General features: G+C 38.3%; 1 protein-coding gene across 1 annotated transcript in view; it reads left to right on the top strand.

The window, feature by feature from the left end:
* The first annotated feature begins 265 nt into the window (after positions 1-265).
* The window catches only part of epas1b (endothelial PAS domain protein 1b), a 77,256-nt gene continuing 58,694 nt past the window's right edge, over positions 266-18,827 (top strand). The window contains exon 1 of the mRNA XM_055023417.1: positions 266-702. Within this exon, the coding sequence (XP_054879392.1) occupies positions 677-702 (26 nt within the window). The 5' untranslated portion in view covers positions 266-676. The remainder of the gene's footprint in view (positions 703-18,827) is intronic.

Here is an 18,827-nt window from a genome sequence, read left to right as displayed (position 1 = left end):
GCCTGACATTGAAAGTGCGTAACAGAGGTGACTAAACAGCCCAGGTCCACATCCCCCTCCTCAAAAACCAGTCCGGCACCGCTGCCTGCGCTGCTCCCCCAGACACCTGTTGCACATCAGGGGGACAAACAGGTAGGCGCGCCGCTCCCGGCTCACCGGGGAGGACTGCAGTGAGCAGCCGAAAGGGGGGTGGCTCCCGGCGGCGGTGCGAACCAATCAGCGCCGTGGGAGCGTTGTCACCGTGCCAGCTGACACTCAGGTCAGAGCTCGAGCAGCCTGTGGAGGGACTTCTGCTATCAGAAGGCGAGGAAAAGTTTTGACAAGTGGACCTGCGGGCGGTTTTCTCTCGACAGCTGCGACGGTACCTCTACTCTCTTCCAATCTAGCGGAACGCTTCCCTGCGCGGGTGAGAGGCTGTACGATCCTCGGCAGTGTTCTGAGACTGTACGGCCCCGATACCCCTTCTCCTGCTGCGGGCTCCCCAGCCCAGATTTCCGGACTGATCCGAGCGGTTCTCTCGGCACTGGGCTCCTACTGAACTGCGCATTTGGGACTAATAACCGGCTCTTTTTTCTTTTTTGCGTTTTCAAAATCAATAACAAACTTCTATTGACTCAAGTTGGACTTAACAAAGACTGAAGGAGTTACAGAACTGCGACTGAGATTACCTCCAAACATGACAGCTGATAAGGAGAAAAAGAGGTAAGAGCCCTGCTTGGATCTTTGAAAGCTGATTAAAGCACATCTGGCAGAAATCTAATTTCTTATTTAGCTGCGACAGAAATCACACGACCTGTTGCTGCAGCGCTCCACGTGACCTGAGCGGGATTCATTCACAGCAGGTCCCTTTAATGTGTGCAGAGCCGACATTAATGCTTCACTTTTTATTAGTTTTGTCAGAACTGTTCTCTGAAAGGAGAGATTTTGGGGTGCAAGTTTAAAACTTCACATCATGCAGAATGTGCTGCAGCATTTAGTTAAAACATGAGATGCATCAGTCAGTCAGCAGATTATCGGAAACGGCCAATTTTTATTTGAGCACCTCCAACTTGTATCCAGCAGGTCAAATACTGAAAAATGTTTTCATTTTTGGTCTACCTACAGCATGTGCGTTGATGTGCCTATTTGAGTAAAATAACGATCATTTAAAGAGGTATAAATGGGATAACTTCTTTATTTTCTGTCAGATTTAAAACTACTGCATCCAGCCATCAACTCCCTTACAATCTATAAAATAACAAAATAAATTGGTCAGGTAACAATGATAATGAAAGGTCAGATATTTTTCTGGTGCCCTTCAGAGTTGCATCCAGTGAACACCTTTTTTTTCTGTGCTCAGTTTAAGCAAAAATCACCAATAACTTGCTGCAGTTTTCTTAAAAATGTAGCTTTTAAGCTGCAGTAGCACATTTGCGACAACGCAATAAAAAACTGCAAATGAGGCAAATCAAAAGAAAAAAATTAGTTTGATAACATGCACATTGTGATAAGGTCTACAAAACGACCTATATGACACCCACATGAAGCCTTTCACCAAGGCAGATCCAAATCTACATTTTGTGACCTTTGAGCTTATTTGAAAAAAAAGTGAGGCTTCTTGTGTGCAGGGTGATTGCAGCAGATATCAGGCTGCCTGCTCAGGAAATTTCTAGAACTTTTAGATGTCTCTGCTGTCAGATTACATCAGCTTTCTGTGCTGCTTTGGATCTGCTTGCGTTTCTGACAACATTCATGGATCTGCAGCTGATTTTCTGGATTTTATGTAGGCTGATATCCTGGATCAAGTTTGATGCTGGTTTTGTTGTTGATAAAGAAGCAACAGAAGTTGGGGCTGTGGTGGAGGTACTTGATATCCTGTCAAATGTGACGCAGAAAAATGTAATTTCTTGTATAATTTAGTGTAGACATTGATATTAATGGGCTGCAGGCCGCCTGACGCCGGACTGTCTGTCCAGTCCAGCCTGAGGCTCTGCTGCTCTTTAGCAGGAGCGGAGCAGGAATTTCCGTGGCCAACAGAATCGCTCCAGCTACCATGAGATTTTAAAAAATTTATCTTAGGAGACGAGCATTTTCTATTGTTCATTTTAGGGAGGGGAATTGGGACATGTTTTGGTGTGTGTGTGTATTTGTGTGAGAGTTGATCGGTTTCTTATCCCCACTGCTTGTTTGAGTGTTTGTCTTTCTGTCACACAGTAGCTCGTTGTGGCAGCCGCAGCCTCAAAGTCATAAATGCTCTGATAAGTTATGTGATTCACAGCAGCTGGGAGCTCAAGTGCTTTCAGATCAGGTTTATTGGATGATGATGTGATGGGATGAAGTCATCGGAGAGGCTGCTGTTGTCTGGCTGAAAAAATATATATCTGTCATGTTCAAACTCAAATTCTGATTCTGCAGCAGCTAAGTCTAGAAAGCAAGTAAACAAACAAGGGGAGAAAAAACAGATGAATCATTCCTCCCATCCAGCCTGCTTTACTTTCTGTTTTAACTTTCCATTTTATAGTTTTATTTTACAATCACCTTTATAACAAAGCAAACTGAAAGGATTCCTTTGAGGACTGCAGCTTTTTGAAGTGTCTGCCCATCGTAAAACGATAACTTGAGCTAGTTTATGTTGTTTAAGTTGCCTGATTTTAGTTTTTTTTATGTTTTGTTTGTTTATTGTTTTAATTATTTTTTTCATCTTTGTTATTACAGCTGTTGATCTTCAAATATTACTCATATGGTTTAACTGTTACTTCATCCACCAAAAAAAATAAATCTGTCAAAATGAAAATCTCCTTAAAGTTATTTATTGTGTAAAATTGCTGTAATTATGTTTTTGAGCTAATGCAGACAGAACATCTAATTTACAAGATCTATGAAAAAAAACAATATACTGCTTTTATTGAAAAGTGTTTTAATATGTACAGTATATGAGACAGTTAAAGTCTAAATAGTTATTCAGCAAAGCCCATCTTGTTTTATATGACGAATCTAGTAATGTTGAAATTATTTTATTTGGCAAAACTACAACAAAATGTTTTGTTTTTTTTTGCATCACATGATCAAGTACCTGGTGCAGAAGGAGACAGGAAGTAATACATTATTATGGCAAAGCATGTTTTTTTAATGTCTTATCACAAGAATAAGCTTATTCATGTATGATTTTAATTGTGTTTCCTATTTAATATGGAATTAACTGGAATTCCTCAATTGAAATTGTTTGTTATTGGCAGAATATTGACAGCGTTTTGTGCCCATTTTCAATGGCTAATGAAGTTCTGTAGATTGAGGAACTTGACATAAAGAGTCTGATGTTTCTGGTTTCTTAGCAGCTCCCCAGCTGCCATGTTGTTTGTGATCAGCAGTGCCAGAAGAGGCCTGTTAGCACATCAGCCTGTTTACCCTCCGCCATCACCGCTGCTGACTCCGTCAAACGCTTTTATTTAAAGACCCTGCTTAACTGTCACTGGAAATAAGTGGCAGGCGTGTAAAGGAACCGAGCTCCCCACCCACACCCTGTCCCCTTCCCACACACATACACGCAAAAACTTTCACGTCTCCCAACATGTGATTCTACTGGAAACAATGTGCAAAGGTCAGAGTGCGGGCCAGTTGCCAGGGAGATAGAGGTTTCACGACTGTACGGCGGGTGATCCATACGACTTCTCAGTGGTTGTATGGAGAGCCGGAGCGGACCACCTGATTATACAGCAGAGTGTAAATCAAAACAAAAACAGCAGATAAGCACCTGAGGTATAATCATAATGAGAAGAAATGTGTAGGACATGCAATAAATATCCAGATGGGGATAAGTGTTTTATTGAAGGCAGCAGATTCTCCTGTTAAGAATTCGTTTCATATTCATTGTATTTTGCTGTACTATTTGCAAAAAAAAGATTATTCTCCTGTTTGTTTCCATTAGCTAGTTCAAAGATCACTTTAAAGGGTTAGGGTTAAATGGATCAGAAAAACTTCCAGAGAACTGCACATTTGGAGAGCAGCAACTTTAAATTGCTAAAGCCTAATTGACCACCACCTCGCCACTCTTCATTCAGAGTCCATCAGTGGACTGCTCAGCTCGAGAGGCAGTAAATCCACTCGCATCTCCTCCCTCTGTCTCGTTTTTGCATTCCTCCATCCTGCACTGGGCCACTGCGCTGTGAAGTGATGCTTTGGTAGTTTTGGGCGACCGGGTCTGAGCGGCGGGGGTTAAAGTCAAGACCGGCTCTGTGCCAACTGGGACAGAGCTGTGATGTGAAATGTTGAGTCAGCAGGCTGGTAGCTTCCTCGCTGCACGTTTTCTGATCAGTCTTCATTTCTTTATTGATTTAAATAGTGAGGTAAATGGGCTTAGTGCAGAAAAAAACAAAACAATATGTTGCACTTTTGGACTTCCTATAAGTGCAACAATGCGTAATGCTTTGGGTAATATTATGTATTTTCTGTGCAGTTTTACATCACAATCAACTAAATGTTACTTTCAGTTGTTATAAAAATGTTACCTGCTCATTCTGAAACTCCGCCTTCAGGAAGTCATCCCAGCATCACTCCCCTTTAATAATGTTTTACCAGCTTTTCACTGAGAAGTAGCTCCTACAATGCTGATTGCTGCTGGCTAGTCTGAAGGAGCTGAGAGGTGGAAGGCTTCTTAGTGAGGTGGAAGCTCTGAAGATTGGAAACTGCAGCTCTGTGGAAGAGCTGCACCTTGAAGGAATGACCTAATATCCACCAAAGCATTTTGAACAGTTGAATAGTTGCCATGCATGAAAGGATCAAGGCATCACTCTTAGGTATGTTTTTATGAGGGACTAACATTATTTAACATTAACGCGATGTAAAGCTGAAGAAGAGTTGATTTTACATAACTCTACCCCTAATTAGTGTATTTATGAGGGTTGTATTCATCCAACCAGCTCATAAGATGAAGCCTTACACAATCTTTCAAAGTGCTTTTTTTGAGTGAAGTTGAGTAGTGTAGGTGTTTATGTCCTTTTGGAGGGATTGTACAGCATTTTCTCCCACCTTAAACATTTCAACAATATCCTGGATTTTACTTGGTTTAAAAGCAGGAAAGCTTTGTTTTAGCTCTTGCGCATCATATTTCTTACTTTGAAATTTTTCAATAATAAAATCACACAAACATGCATAATTTAATAAAATTTCAAATCTTTATTCATCTCCCACCCATCACTCATTTAGTTTTGCAAAGGCTTCCAACTGAATCTTGGTGCACTTTGTTACAAGCAGTCTGTCACAAATTGACCATTTGTTCCCGTTTCTTCAGTTGAATCTGCCAAACAGATGCTGCATATGATAAGTAGATAACCAGCTGATGGTGCCTCTGTCAGAAACAGGGTCGGGTCTACGTATACCTTTTTCGTCTTGTTTGTAACCATGTGGCTTGCATAAACTGATTATTTGCTGTATGTAGACATTTCTTTGTTACATACTGAACAACAAATGGTCAGGGACAAAACCAGAAAAATTTGACAAGAACACTGGACAAATTTTCCAGTGGTTTTCACTTTTTTGTGACAAAAAAATTGTATTTTTTATAACAGACAAAACCATTTTGTAGGTTTTATCCATGCCTTAACACATTTTCAACACCTCACTCCATTAAAAATTTAAGCTGAAAGGAAAGACCAAGTTATGTTGAACAAAATCAGAAGGTGCAATTGTATTTGGAAAAATGTTTCAGGTCTGTATCCTAGCACTGATTTAGCCATGCTCAGATTCTTACAAATGTTCTCGTTGTTCAGATTGGCTGATTCTTCATCTTGTAGCAGCAAATAGATTTTACAGCATTTTAACTAAAGTCCCTTTGACTTTGTTCAAGATCAAGTTACAGATTTGTTTTTAGATGAAATGATGTAGTTTTGTTCCCTGATGTAACTTTGTCCTCTCTCTATAAGGATGGAAATTCTTTTTAAATCCCCCTTTTGCAGTTTTATTTTTAGATGTTATTGCTGGCAGAAAAGCTTTCAAAGATGTATTTATTTTTTATCATTCTTTGACTCAAATTTTCTTTTTCATTCTCATTTAATTTGTTTTAACACTTGAAAATTGTATAATCCTTTTCAGGTTCCTCAACTCATTTAACATAATTAAATGTTTCTCCGTTTATTTTCTGAAATCACTGAGTCTTAATTTTTCAAAATAATATTTTCAACTCGTACTATCAACCATAATCTGGCACGGACGGTTACTTCATCAGCATTTTCACTGCTGACACGTGTTTGCTTTTGTTTATAGAGCTTAGCTGTAGATGTTCCTGAACATAAAGCTGACCTTGGTTTCACGGAAGGAAGTTTGCAGGAGCGGAAGAAGAAGCCTTCAGTAAATGTTGCGTCTCTTTCTCGCTGCTAATCTCTTTGTTTGGAAGCTGCGATAGATTTGGAATTTCCCATTTGGGTTTGGCACTTACTCCCAGTCCAGAGGTGAACTTTACCACAGATGTGACCTCTGCACTATATTTATTGCTTCTTGTAGTAATACCACCCCATCTGTTCACATTTTGAGGGGAATGATTGTAATTCTGAAGTGGAATTACTTAGTAATATCATTATTAAATATCTGGACTGTGGTTAAAATGGTCTGTTTCTGTTCAGACTTTAAGGTTCTTCTTCGGTGTAAAGAAGTGAGAGGAAGACAGACAGAACTGCAGGACAATAGAAGCATAAAGTAGTAGAGTAAAGGTCAGAGAGGAAACAGAATCAGGTTGATGGTTTTTAATGTAAATCTAAATCGGTCAACTCTGCTGCTCTTGCTGGTCCACATTCATGTTTAAATGAATTTTGATTTGAAGTTTAATTAAATATTAACTTTTACTCTCAGTACCAACCCTTAACATCAACCTAAAGTAAAATGTCTTGAACTTTACCACATTTGGTCATATTACACCTCCAATTTTTGGAGTTTGGAGTTCATTTCAATTACATTAAATAATACAGCACATCACCATGGGATGGGATTTTATGCAGTGGATCAAACACAGCAATGCATAATAATTTTAATAGTAATCTTTTTTTTTTTATAAAGTCCTTTCAATGAAATCGCTGTGTTGAGCAACAGATAAAAACATAAGACATGACATGAACTAATAATAAAATAAATACCGACAATGTTTAACCAATCAACAGAGAAAACAGTATCTGTCTGTTTATCACCAATGTACAAAAACATTGTCTTATAACAATAAGACAATAACGATAAGGAGAGGAAGAGCCTTATGAAAACCCACCACTTTCTCAATAATTACAAAGTAAATCTTCTGGTTTTCATGGCCGCATATATAAAATTAAGAATATAACTTACAAACAAAAGTGTATAGCCTAACTTAAAAGTGTATGACTTAATAATTTTTTTCTTATAAAGTATTTTGAATTGGTTTAAAATAGCATATTTTTTCAAATCCTCATCCAAACTATTCCATAATTTGATTCCATGCACCGAAATGCAAATTAGTTTTAAAGTAGTCCACAAAATTTTACTTTTGAAATTATACATCCTTTGGTTATTTCTATCACTTGAGCTTAAGCCTTAAGGCAAAAAAACTTTTGTAAATTAAATGCCAATCATGTATTTCTAGCTTTAAGCATAACTGATAATTTTTGTTAAATTAACCAAAGCCCTTAATTTCAAAATATTTGATTGAATAAACAATTTATTTGTATATTCTTTAGGACTCACTTTGCTTTGTACAGAATTCTCATAGCTTTCTTTTGTGCCACAAACAAAGGCTTGTTGTTAGTTTTATGTGTTGCCCCATTCCTTGATACAATTAGTCAGATATGGAACAACAAATGAATATAATCTACAGTTTGCACTGTTGATCATTCTAAAATATGTTTTACTTTGTTTAAAAGTCCAATACATTTCCATAGTTTTTGTTTCATATATTTTATGAAATTTCCAGATACGTTTATGATTCAAAACAACCCCTAAAAATGTAACCCCATGTACTCGTTCTACACATGGACATTATTACATTATTATTTCTCAGTTTCCAAAAATCATACATTTAGTTTTATTCCAAATGATTGATAATTTATTGTGTTCTAGCCTCTCAGTAAGTTTAGACATCTCACAAGCCATATGTTGCATAAGGATTTTTAAGTCATTTCCAGAACAAAATAATTTGTATTGTCTGCAAAAATTATGAATTGTAACATTTTAGACAGTTAACAAATGTCATTGATATACAAAATAAAAAGCTTGAGTCCTAACTCTGAACTTTGGAGAACTCCACATGTTATGCTTTGAAGATCTGATTTGACATTTTTTAACTGTACAAATTGTTTGCAGTTAGTCAAATAAATAATTATAAACTATCCCTCTTATCCCATAGTCCTGTAATTTGTAAAGTAATAAATTGTGGTCGATGCTATCAAAAGCTTTTCTTCTGTGTACTGCTTCCTTTCTATTGCTTCTGTGATTCTAATTACATAATGCAAGGGATGTTGACTTATTTGATTTAAATCCATATTGACTCTCACTCAACAAGTTATTCTTTTCAATATGGCTATCTAATTTCTGGACGAACCATTTTTCAAGGACTATGGAAAATTGGGGGATCACTGTAATTATCAAAGATATGTTTGTCCGCAATTTTAAATGGTATTGATCATGTGTGAAACATTGGTCAACATCGACGCTCCTGCCCAGAGGTCAGAGGTAAGCTTTCTGTTTGCTCCCATTTAAAAACAAACCAGCCGGAGAGAAGTGACGCTGGTCAGGGAAACCTCGCTTTTCCTCTTTTGTTATTTTTATCTCCTTCTTTCTCACCTGCCCACACTTCCTCTCTTAAGCCTTTCCGTCCTCTTTCTTCGTCTTCTGTCCCTTTGCTCAGTTCACAATGTCTGGAATCCATCCTTGACTCCCAGCTGCGTCGTTTTTGTTGTTTTCTGTGCCTCCCATGCTCTCCTCAGCCTCCTTCAGAACTCTGTCTTCTTGTTGTTTCCTCCTTCCTGTCAGCCAGCTCCCCTTCTTCCTTTTCCTCTGTTACTGAAATGGGCCTGGCTCCAGGTTCTACTGTGTCACCTGGCCCTGATCCATCTGCCTCCGGTTTTCTTGTCCCTGAAAGAAGAGCCGATCTGAACAAGACATTTGTTGTTAATTTAATAAACTGAAACTGAGCCCGGGGACTGTGGGTTGTGCTCTCCAATCTCTGGGGATGAGGTTGCCGAGGTGGTTAAAAAGCTCCCCAGTGGCAGGGCCCTGGGGGTGGATGAGATTCGCCCGGAGTTTCTTAAAGCTCTGGATGTTGTAAGGATATGTTGGCTGACGCGACTCTGCAATATTGCATGGACATCGAGGACAGTTCCCCTGGATTGGCAGACTGGGGTGGTGGTCCCCCTGTTCAAAAAGCAGGACTGGAGGGTATGCTCCAATTATAGAAGGATCACACTCTTAAACCTCCCTGGCAAGATCTATTCAGGGGTCCTGGAGAGGAGGCTCCATCGGATAGTCTGGTCCACATTGCCAGCAATAAGTCGGGCTCGTTCCCGGTGGGAGTTGGACTCTGCCAGGGCTGCACTTTGTCATCGATTCTGTTCATTACTTTCATAGACAGAATTTCTAGGCACAGCCAAGGTGTTGAGAAGATCCATTTTGGCGGCTTTAGGATCGCATCTCTGCTTTTTGCGGATTATGTGGTCCCATTGGAGAAATAAATATATATATATATTCTGCAGTGCGTGCCCTCGGCCTGCCACCTGTGGTTTCACTCTGCTCCCCTCTCTGCCTTGTTCAGTCAGCCAGTCTATTCCAACCATCAGTGTGCTGTGGCGGGTTTGTTTGTTCCACACTGTGTGCGTATGTGTGCGTCCGTGTGTGTGCCTCTTTCATGGACTATCAACATCATCAGCAATCTCCTGCATCGTTCTTCCCCTGATTGAGCCAAAGTCGGGGCCCTTGTCTGGGATAGTTGTTTGTTTGTGTGTGGGTGTGTGTGTGTATGCATGAGTGTGTGTTTGACTGTGTTTCCAGAACTCCATGTTCCTCAGGATCACAGATTAGCCGGTACTGTATTGTTGCTCTGTGTTTGTGTTCGGCCAGGCGCCACAACTTCAGGAAGGCTCACTGTAAGCAAGGAAAGCTATGCGTGTTTGTGTGTGGGTGGGTGTGGGCTGGTAGTTGGCCTTTTTAGACCTCAGATCACTTTAGTAAGTAACTATAAATATCGGAATTTGTTTTAAAAAAATGACTAGTGAAAATATGTAAATTCTTCTGTTTTAACTTCTGTTTATCTGTTTTCAAAGTAATATTCATATTCCCTCATCTTTTTGCATATTTGAAGCCGTGGCTGTTAATTAAAAACAGCCAGGGTTTGGTTTGAAAGCGTACCATCAACTTAGCGAGATGCTCCCGCCTTCACAGCACTTCCAAGAATCAATAAAACAAAACAAAAAAACGCTACTCCTTTTAAGAGACAAAGGTTGTGGTCGAACATTCAGGTTTCACAGTGACAAAAACTAACATAAAATACTAAGAACATCTTTTTTAGCTAGTGTCAAAGTGCAAACGTTAAATGTAAGGCTGGATGTGAGACTACCAACATACACACACGCACACACATCTGCTTTGGTTACAGGACCTGTTTCCCTTGAGCTCCGCTTGCCTTGTTATCACTACAGTCACTTTGACCGCAGAGGTAAGAACCTGCTCTGCTGGCAGGAATGTGATGGCTCGATGAAACAGTTGGCTGTTGGCTTGAGTCTGAATTTAATTCAGCCACAATACGTTAAATATGCGCACACTGGACTAATCGCAACAAATTATTTCCAAAGAAAGTTTAGGTGCTTAGAAGTTCATCTACAAGAACAGGTGAAACGTTAAACTTTCTTTTCAAATGTTTGTGTGCGGATTCTGGTGTAATCACAGCTACAGTGAATCTTTGGTTAAATCTGTTTTGTTCTCTTAAATAAGACAGTGGAAAACATGTCTAGAGCTGAAACTAAACTGTCTCTAGAACCAGTGTGAAATCTGAAAGATTAAAGAAAGAATAAGATGGAAAGAAATCCAACATTTTTCACATATTTATTATAATATGTGTAATATGTGAAAATGATTTAAAGGATGCATACCAATCCTTCTGGATATTTTTTTTCTTTCTTTCCTTCTTTTGTCTTCTGAACCTTCTTCTCATGTCCCACAATTCATAGATTCAATATCATTTCTTAATTGATAACACAGCTTATGGATTCATTTGGAAAACCTGGGGGTTATTTGTTCTGTTTCTTAAAATGTTAGCATCTGCTGCTGATAAAACTAAAAGCCTGAAAAAAAGAGTTGTTTGTTGCATTTTTTTTCCATTTATATGAAAATAACCCTGGAGCAAATTTAAAGCAGACAACTTTATTTCAGTGACTAAAGGCAGCTGTCTAAACAGAAAATGATGACATCAATTGTACAAAATAATTTAGCATTTAATAAGTTTGTGTTGAAAAGCTGAAAGTATTTGCCTGTCAGATCCAGCAGCTTTAATGACTTCAGTCTTTTATCTGTGTGTCACTTTCCAGCTGATACAAATACAAGTACACAGAGCAATTTTCTTACATTAGCTCATGCAAGTTGTTGCCTGGGATGATTGTGAACAACCTCTGGTTCACGTTAAGCATGCAGATCCAAACACTGAAGGGACAACTTTTCCTTTACTGCCAGCAGCGATGCAAACAGATCCACCATGCCCCAGAGCTGCTTCTGCTCCTCTCTTTTTTTTATTGCAGAGATTTGGAGTTGCATTAGGAGATCTTTGTTTTGGGGTGGGGAAATTGTGTAGCAGTGAATGCGCCTTGGGCTCCTGCTGCAGCTTCAGACTGACATGTTAATCACATGCGTGCGAAGTGGGAGAAGTGATTGAAAAAGCTGCATGGCGTAAAAGAGAAATGAATGAGGATGTGAAGATGAAGCTGTCATCCCACATTCATCAGGTTTCCATTTCCTCCTGCCTGAGACGAGCTTCCACAGAAACACAGCGATCAACTTGGTTGATCCAATTGGATTTCATCTGACTTCGTTAACTCATTGCTCTTATTAGGATGGTCTGAATTATAACGGCTTGTATTGATTGAATATGCAGGGATATGAAAAAATATTTGCTGCATCACGTTTCTTTTGTTGTTGCTGTTTCATATTGTGTCAGGTCAGTTTTCTTCAGTACATTTTCTACATCAAGGACAAATGGAAATTCAGCAGAAACCTCAACAGAATTGTTAATCCCACTATGAGTTCTCCAAAAGTTTTCTTGATGAATTTCACATATCTATATTTAAGCTGTATATGGCTAAACAGAGATGAAACATAACTTTTCATAATTTATTACAGTCTTTAAGGTTTCATCAACACTAAACAGTTAATGTACAGGCAGGTTTTCCATTAAGGTAACTACACAATTACTTGGTCAACTTGGCACACAAGAATGTTCCCCTTTTTTCCCATTCATTTCTGATTAGGTAATGACACTGTTCACATAATGCTTACAGCGAAAAAACATCACTAAGCCCCATCACTGTATAGAAAGCTATTGGTTTGGTCCAGAAACACTGAGTGTTCTCATAAGTCCTAGACCAGACCATTTCATAAAGCCACAGTGACTGCAGTCTTCCATCCATCTAGTTTCTACACTCGCTTGATCCATGTAGAGGCACAAATCGGTTGGTCCCCATCTCCAACAAAGGTCAAGATTAAGGTTTACCCTAAGCTTAGAATACTGAACATTTTGACTTTTTGAATCTTTTCAGATCTGAGATCCCCAAAAGCAAAAGGATAAGCAGAACAAAAGACATTTAGATCAAAGTCGTAAGACAAAGCAGGACTGGATAGAAGCTCATGTCCATCAGCAGAGTAAGTTGCAGAAGGGACTTTGAGGAAACTTTAATTATTAAAGGATGCATACCAAAGAAAGTTTTCTTTGATAATTTTTCTTTCAAATAAATGTTGGATCATAATTGGAATGCATGATTCTTATAATATTTTTATTTTGCTGAAGGTGGAATCCCAGTTAATCCCAGTGATGTGCACAAAGGTTTAGTGTTTGTTTGAACAGCTCTAATGATTCAATGTGGTTCAGGCTGCGGCGGGTGTATGTCTTTGCTCTTGTCCTGTGTATTTTGCCCGCTGTAGTTTAGAGTGACAGCTTTGCTTCTCTTACTGAGGTTTCAGTATGCTTGGTATGTGTTCTCTACCTGCCGTTCTGTCAACCCTTTTTTCTCTGAAGCAACATGGTTCTTTTTCTTTTTAAGTTTTGAAATTCTAAACGGCCACCGACGGGTCAACCCCTCCCACCAATCCATTTAGAGCTCCATGCCATTCGGCGTGGAGCTCTAAATGGAATAGAGTGTGGGACGATGAAAATAGGGCAGCCGCCCGCATCACTTGGCTCAGGTTGCTATTCTCACAGGTACTAAAAGCAGCGAGGAGACGTGTCTGAGAATCAAGGCAGAACAAAGAATGTTATCAGCCCTTTTTACATCATTATCTGGCAGGGAGAGAAGTCACAGCCACGATTCATATGAGGTCTTGATTTCAAAGTCTGCTGAGGTTGACAAGAGTTTGTCTTTTCCTCTTTTATCTGCCCTGACATTATTTTGCCACCTCCCTTATTAGGAATCTTTAGAGTGAAGGCTCATTACACACCGCTCTTCAAAGGTGACCTCTCTTCAGTGTTTTTAGAGCTCTGATTGCATACTCTGTGTGTCACGCCGCTACGGCAGCAACTTGTGGTATGTTGGCCCGCTGCATGTTTGCCTTTCTGTCTTTATGGATTAGATTCTGGCCAAAGGGCGGGTTGAAGGGGATGAGTCCATACAAACAGCAGCTATACTGTCACAAGACAGTTGTGACTGGCTGGTGTTTGTGCACACAGCTCTAATCAGCTACAACTAAAATGCTGTATCACCAACCCACCGCATTTGCACAAGAGACCAACTGTTGTTGCTGCTATTTATGAATGATTGATCTATTTTTGGTGCTCACGATACATACCTATGGTGCATTATGCACTATTACAACATGCTGTTTGCTCAGGTCAGTTCATTTTTATGACTTCAAATTACAACAGGAATTTTACAGAGTGGCCCAATTCATATGCAGCTATGCAGAGTTAAGCAATCCCAGAATAAGAACACGGAGAAGCAGAATTTGGCTTCTGTGCACCATAAATCTTGAAGAAACTTTCAAAAAACTACTGATTTCCTTTAAGGTAATCAGTAGTCTCACAGGTTTATATCCCCAGCAAGGAAAATAAATTGGATGCAAACACCAGTCATTAGCGTCAGATGACATTGTTGCTGGTTTTTCAGCTTTTGTAGAGCATTTCAAATTACTTAGAAATGCTCTACAAAATGTCTATGACTACGCAGATATTTCTTGAATAATTTGGAGTTATGTTCCACAGAAACATTCTCAAAGATGAATCGGTGGAGATTCTTGTTTCTGTTAAAAACCTTCAAACTCATCCATTAAACCACATGCGTCAAACTCAAGGCCCGAGGGCCAAATCTGGCCCGCTGTAGCTTTTTATGTGGCCCTCTACAGTGTAGACTAAACACTAAGTGTGATTAAATATTATCAATCATATCAATGCAGATTTTATCTGTTTACTGCCAATTTATATCAATCAATCCCTCCAGTTTTTTGAGAATTTAGTTGATGTATAATTATAGTCCATGATTTATACAGCAAGTAAATAAACAGTCACATTTTTTATTAGTCCCTGAAGGGACTGAAAAAATCTTCAATAATATTATGTAATTTTAAGAATTCATTGACATATTAACAGTGTTTTTGGTCAATAAATATAACAGAGTCCATGACGTGTAATGTTGAGTGAAAAATTATTATTTTTTCTTTCTTCAGCCATACATTCAGAAGGACACGTATGTCAAAGTCAAGGCTGAATCTGGCCCCATAAATTAATTATCTCTGGCCCCAGGATGATATTTAATTACTATTAGAAACGGGCCGTAGGCCACAGTCGCCCGCTGGCGTTTTGCACCCAGAGTGCAACAGTAGCTCGTTGAGTCACTGCAGCGTGTACACAAGCAGCTTTATTGTTCATCAGCAATCAGAGCAGAGATCAACTTTCAGGTACCCCCCTCCTCAAAAATAGCTAAATGTTTAGTGGACGCTGAAAACGGGCTTTCAAGCCAGCCGGGATGCAGAGTTCATGTTCATGTAGGTAAAAGGCAAACCTGTGTGCAGTGATGTCAGTAACACGTTACTGACGTTGGACCACTTTTTTTCAGTAACGAGTAATCTAATGTTTCTATTTCAAATCAGGTAGTCAGACTACAGTTACTTATCAAAATCACTTTGCATTACTACTTTCTTTTGTAATTAAATTTTACTTCTCTGCGGCTTGGGGAGTGTCCAAGCGACAGTATCAGCAGCGACAGAAACAAACAATTTTATTGCTGAAAAAATTATTTTGAGTTTCGCTCACCAACTATGGGAGTCTGAAATCCTATTTATAGTTTTCCAGACAATAGAAATCAGTAATCTAACTAAGTTACTTTTTCAAGGAGTAATCAGTAATCTGATGAAAGTAACTATCCCATCACTGCCTGTGTGTCTGCTGTGTGGAGACAGTTTGGCTGTAATGAAAGAATATCATCTCAGAAGGCATTATCAAACTTCTCAGAAACATGGACAAAGACAAGAATATGAACATCATAGAGCAGCACAATAATGCAGTTTCAAAGACTGAAAAAAAGAATCCTTAGTCACGTTTTCCTGTTTGAACCCGTCTTTGGTTTTCTTGGATGGTGCGTTTTCTGTATATTTTTCATTTGTGAAGGCTGGGCCTTTTTTTATTTCTTTTTACTTTTTCGTAAAAAGAAAATTACAAATTTTATAATGCATGCACTTTATGTATTTATCTTGATATTAAGAAACATATTTAGGTTTTCAAAACAATTGAATTTTTTGCTGTTTGCCTTTTGAAAATGTTTTCTCTTGAGGTTACTGACAGAGCCTAACAAAATATTGCCTTATTCTTTTAATGTTGAGAACATGCTATTTTTCTTTGAAGGAAGTTTGTTTTTGTCTGTTTGCCTGTTGAAAAATGGTTTCACTTGAAATTACTGATAGATCCATAAGAAAATATTGCTTTATTCATTAATTATTAAATAATATACACTGTATTAGGTCTTGGTTCAACAGGCTTTGTGCAATCATTTCAACATATTTTAATAAACGTAGAACCAGTCCGGCCCTCGGCTTGTAGCACATTTGGTGTTTTGGCCCTCAGTATATTTGACTTTGACATCCCTGCTGTGCTAATGATGACATAATTCAGTCTAAGAAGATTACCCGATTTAATTATGGTGCCTCAAATTTCATGCATGGTACACAGTTTGTGCTTTTAATATGTTTTTTTTTAGAAACCCCATACATTGTGAATATTATGTATTTTGGCAGGCTCATGTTCACTAAATGTATTTTTCAGTTTTACTTGGACCTCTAGCTACATCTTTACTGGTGAAAGATTTTCCAGCTGGTAAAATCAAAGTACTTTCGAATTTTCTTTTTACGAAAAAGTAAAAAGAAATTAAAAAAAGGCCCAGCCTTCACAAATGAAAAATATGCAGAAAACGCACCATCCAAGAAAACCAAAGACGGGTTCAAACAGAAAAACGTGACTAAGGATTCTTTTTTTCAGTCTTTGGCCAGTATCATTGCATTTGAGTGACCAGTGCTGGCAATTATTTCCCATCAAATGTGGAAGGAAATAGATTCATTACTGTTGTTGTTTTGACCTTGTTTGAAGCATCCAGGTGAATCACAGTCGTCTGAGCAGGATGAAATTTGACACAAGATTTGTCTTAAAAATGAGCCAGCATTTTTAGCGTGCCCTCCACTCAACATGCTACTTTTTCTTTCCACTTTTCGATATCATTTCTTGATCATATCGACTGGACTAGACTGTCCCTCAAATTTTGAGGCGGCTGCAAAGACTTGGGGTGTTTCTGTAATGAAAGCATGTATATGTTGGAAACATTGTACCTTTGAAAAACTCGTAGTTCCATATGAGGTGTGTTGTTTAAACATTGTCACATTTTTATTAATGTACGCAATGCCGAAACACAGTTTCCCCAGAAAACTTGCTGAGCCCGGTGGTCGGGACGCCGAGGCAGTCGACTGGCACTCCACTGTGTTTTTGTAGTAAAAGATGTTGAAAATATCTAAAGTAGACAGGAAATATAAAAATGTTACCGTGTTAATTCTCAACTTGACACTTTATACAGGAAAACATTGCCAGTGAAACGGTATTAAAACCCATAACTAGTCTTAAAAAAATTTAAAAAAAATATTATTAAAATGAATATCAAATTAAGTCAGCGTCTTCATAAGGCTGCGCAGCCAGAGCTAACACAGAGGGGTTTAAACTCTTACCTTGATTTGGAGTTTGCCAAATAAAAATAATTCCACACATGTGGTTGATGTAAATATCAATGCAGGTCAGCCTGTGTCCAGTTTGAGTGAAAGGAGGTGCACGATCTGCCCTGAGATCAAGCAGTTTTGATTGGTCCGCTCTCCAGCTTTAAATGCATAAACTATAAACTTATCTTTGAGGAATAAATTTACTCCGCCAGTGAAATGATAAGAACACTTGCAAACCAAATGAAATACAATATATATATATATATATATATATATAATATATATATATATATATATATATCTATATAATATATATATATATATATATATATATATATAACAAAAACAAGCAACACTTGGCTTGGCGGGGGAGCTCGTAAAGCATGGCGGGCTGCCAGGCTTATAATACACTGCTGAAATGTTTGAAATTTCTGAAGTTATAGTACATCTTTTTGGGACCAAGATAGTCATCTCACATGGGATATTTAATACCTACTGATGTGAAACTTCTACCTATTACTATACTGTAATTTGCATGAAAAATGCTTTTTTTAATTTATTTTGTATAGCCCTTATACTCCTACATATGGCCGTACTTTTATCGCACAAATTAGTTTTCTGTCACTTGCAATCTACATGAGGATCTGGATACTCTGTTGCCTTAAATCTGCAATATCCTAATAATAATTAGACCCCATTTTATTTTTTTCCACATTCCGTTTTATTTTATTTTTTCTAAATTTAAATTTTTCCATTTTCATTTTTCTGAATTCTATTTTCCTCCATATTAACCACATTTATTAACCCAAAAAAGTATGTATTTATGGTGTGTAAAGGGAAAAAAAAGAACAAATCAATAGCTAGAAGTCAAAATTTCCTGTTACTGTTTCACAAATGAATTTGGTCTCAAACCAATGTGGGTCAACAGAACATTTCACAAAAAGTGTTTCCATCTAGTTTTTTAAAGAACTCAAACATTATTGACAAAATTAATAATCTTGTTTCTAACATGAAATTAAATTTCCCTTTTAAAAATGCTAACCCTGGAGTCGAAATGAACACCATAAAAACCTGCAGACTTCCACAAGGACTTTGGTTCATTTTTATTTTCTCGTCTGAACCAATCGATATCACAATTTTGTAAAACTGTGTGTTGTACAGTGGATTCCATTTTGTTTATTAAATGCAGAAATCATAGTGCCCTAAATAAGTGTGTCAGCACTAATGGATTCAAATATGACATGAAGCTGCAAAGGGGAAGCAGTAACATCAAAGAAAATTGAGGAAAAAAAAAACAAAAACAGAAGTTAAAACTACCTGAGTGCACTGCCTTGGGCATCACCTTTGACCTCTGCTTTGTGTTTTTTGGGGATGGATGCGGACGGGTTCAGCGGGTGCATCAGGAGCCTCTGCGGCCTGGTGGACCGCCATTGTTTCACATCCTGTAAATAGACTACTGG

This window comes from Poeciliopsis prolifica, unplaced genomic scaffold, assembly GCF_027474105.1.
Source record: "Poeciliopsis prolifica strain line A6 unplaced genomic scaffold, Auburn_PproV2 SCAFFOLD100, whole genome shotgun sequence".
Taxonomy (NCBI): Eukaryota; Metazoa; Chordata; class Actinopteri; order Cyprinodontiformes; family Poeciliidae; genus Poeciliopsis; species Poeciliopsis prolifica.
This window is presented reverse-complemented; position numbering and strand designations above follow the sequence as displayed.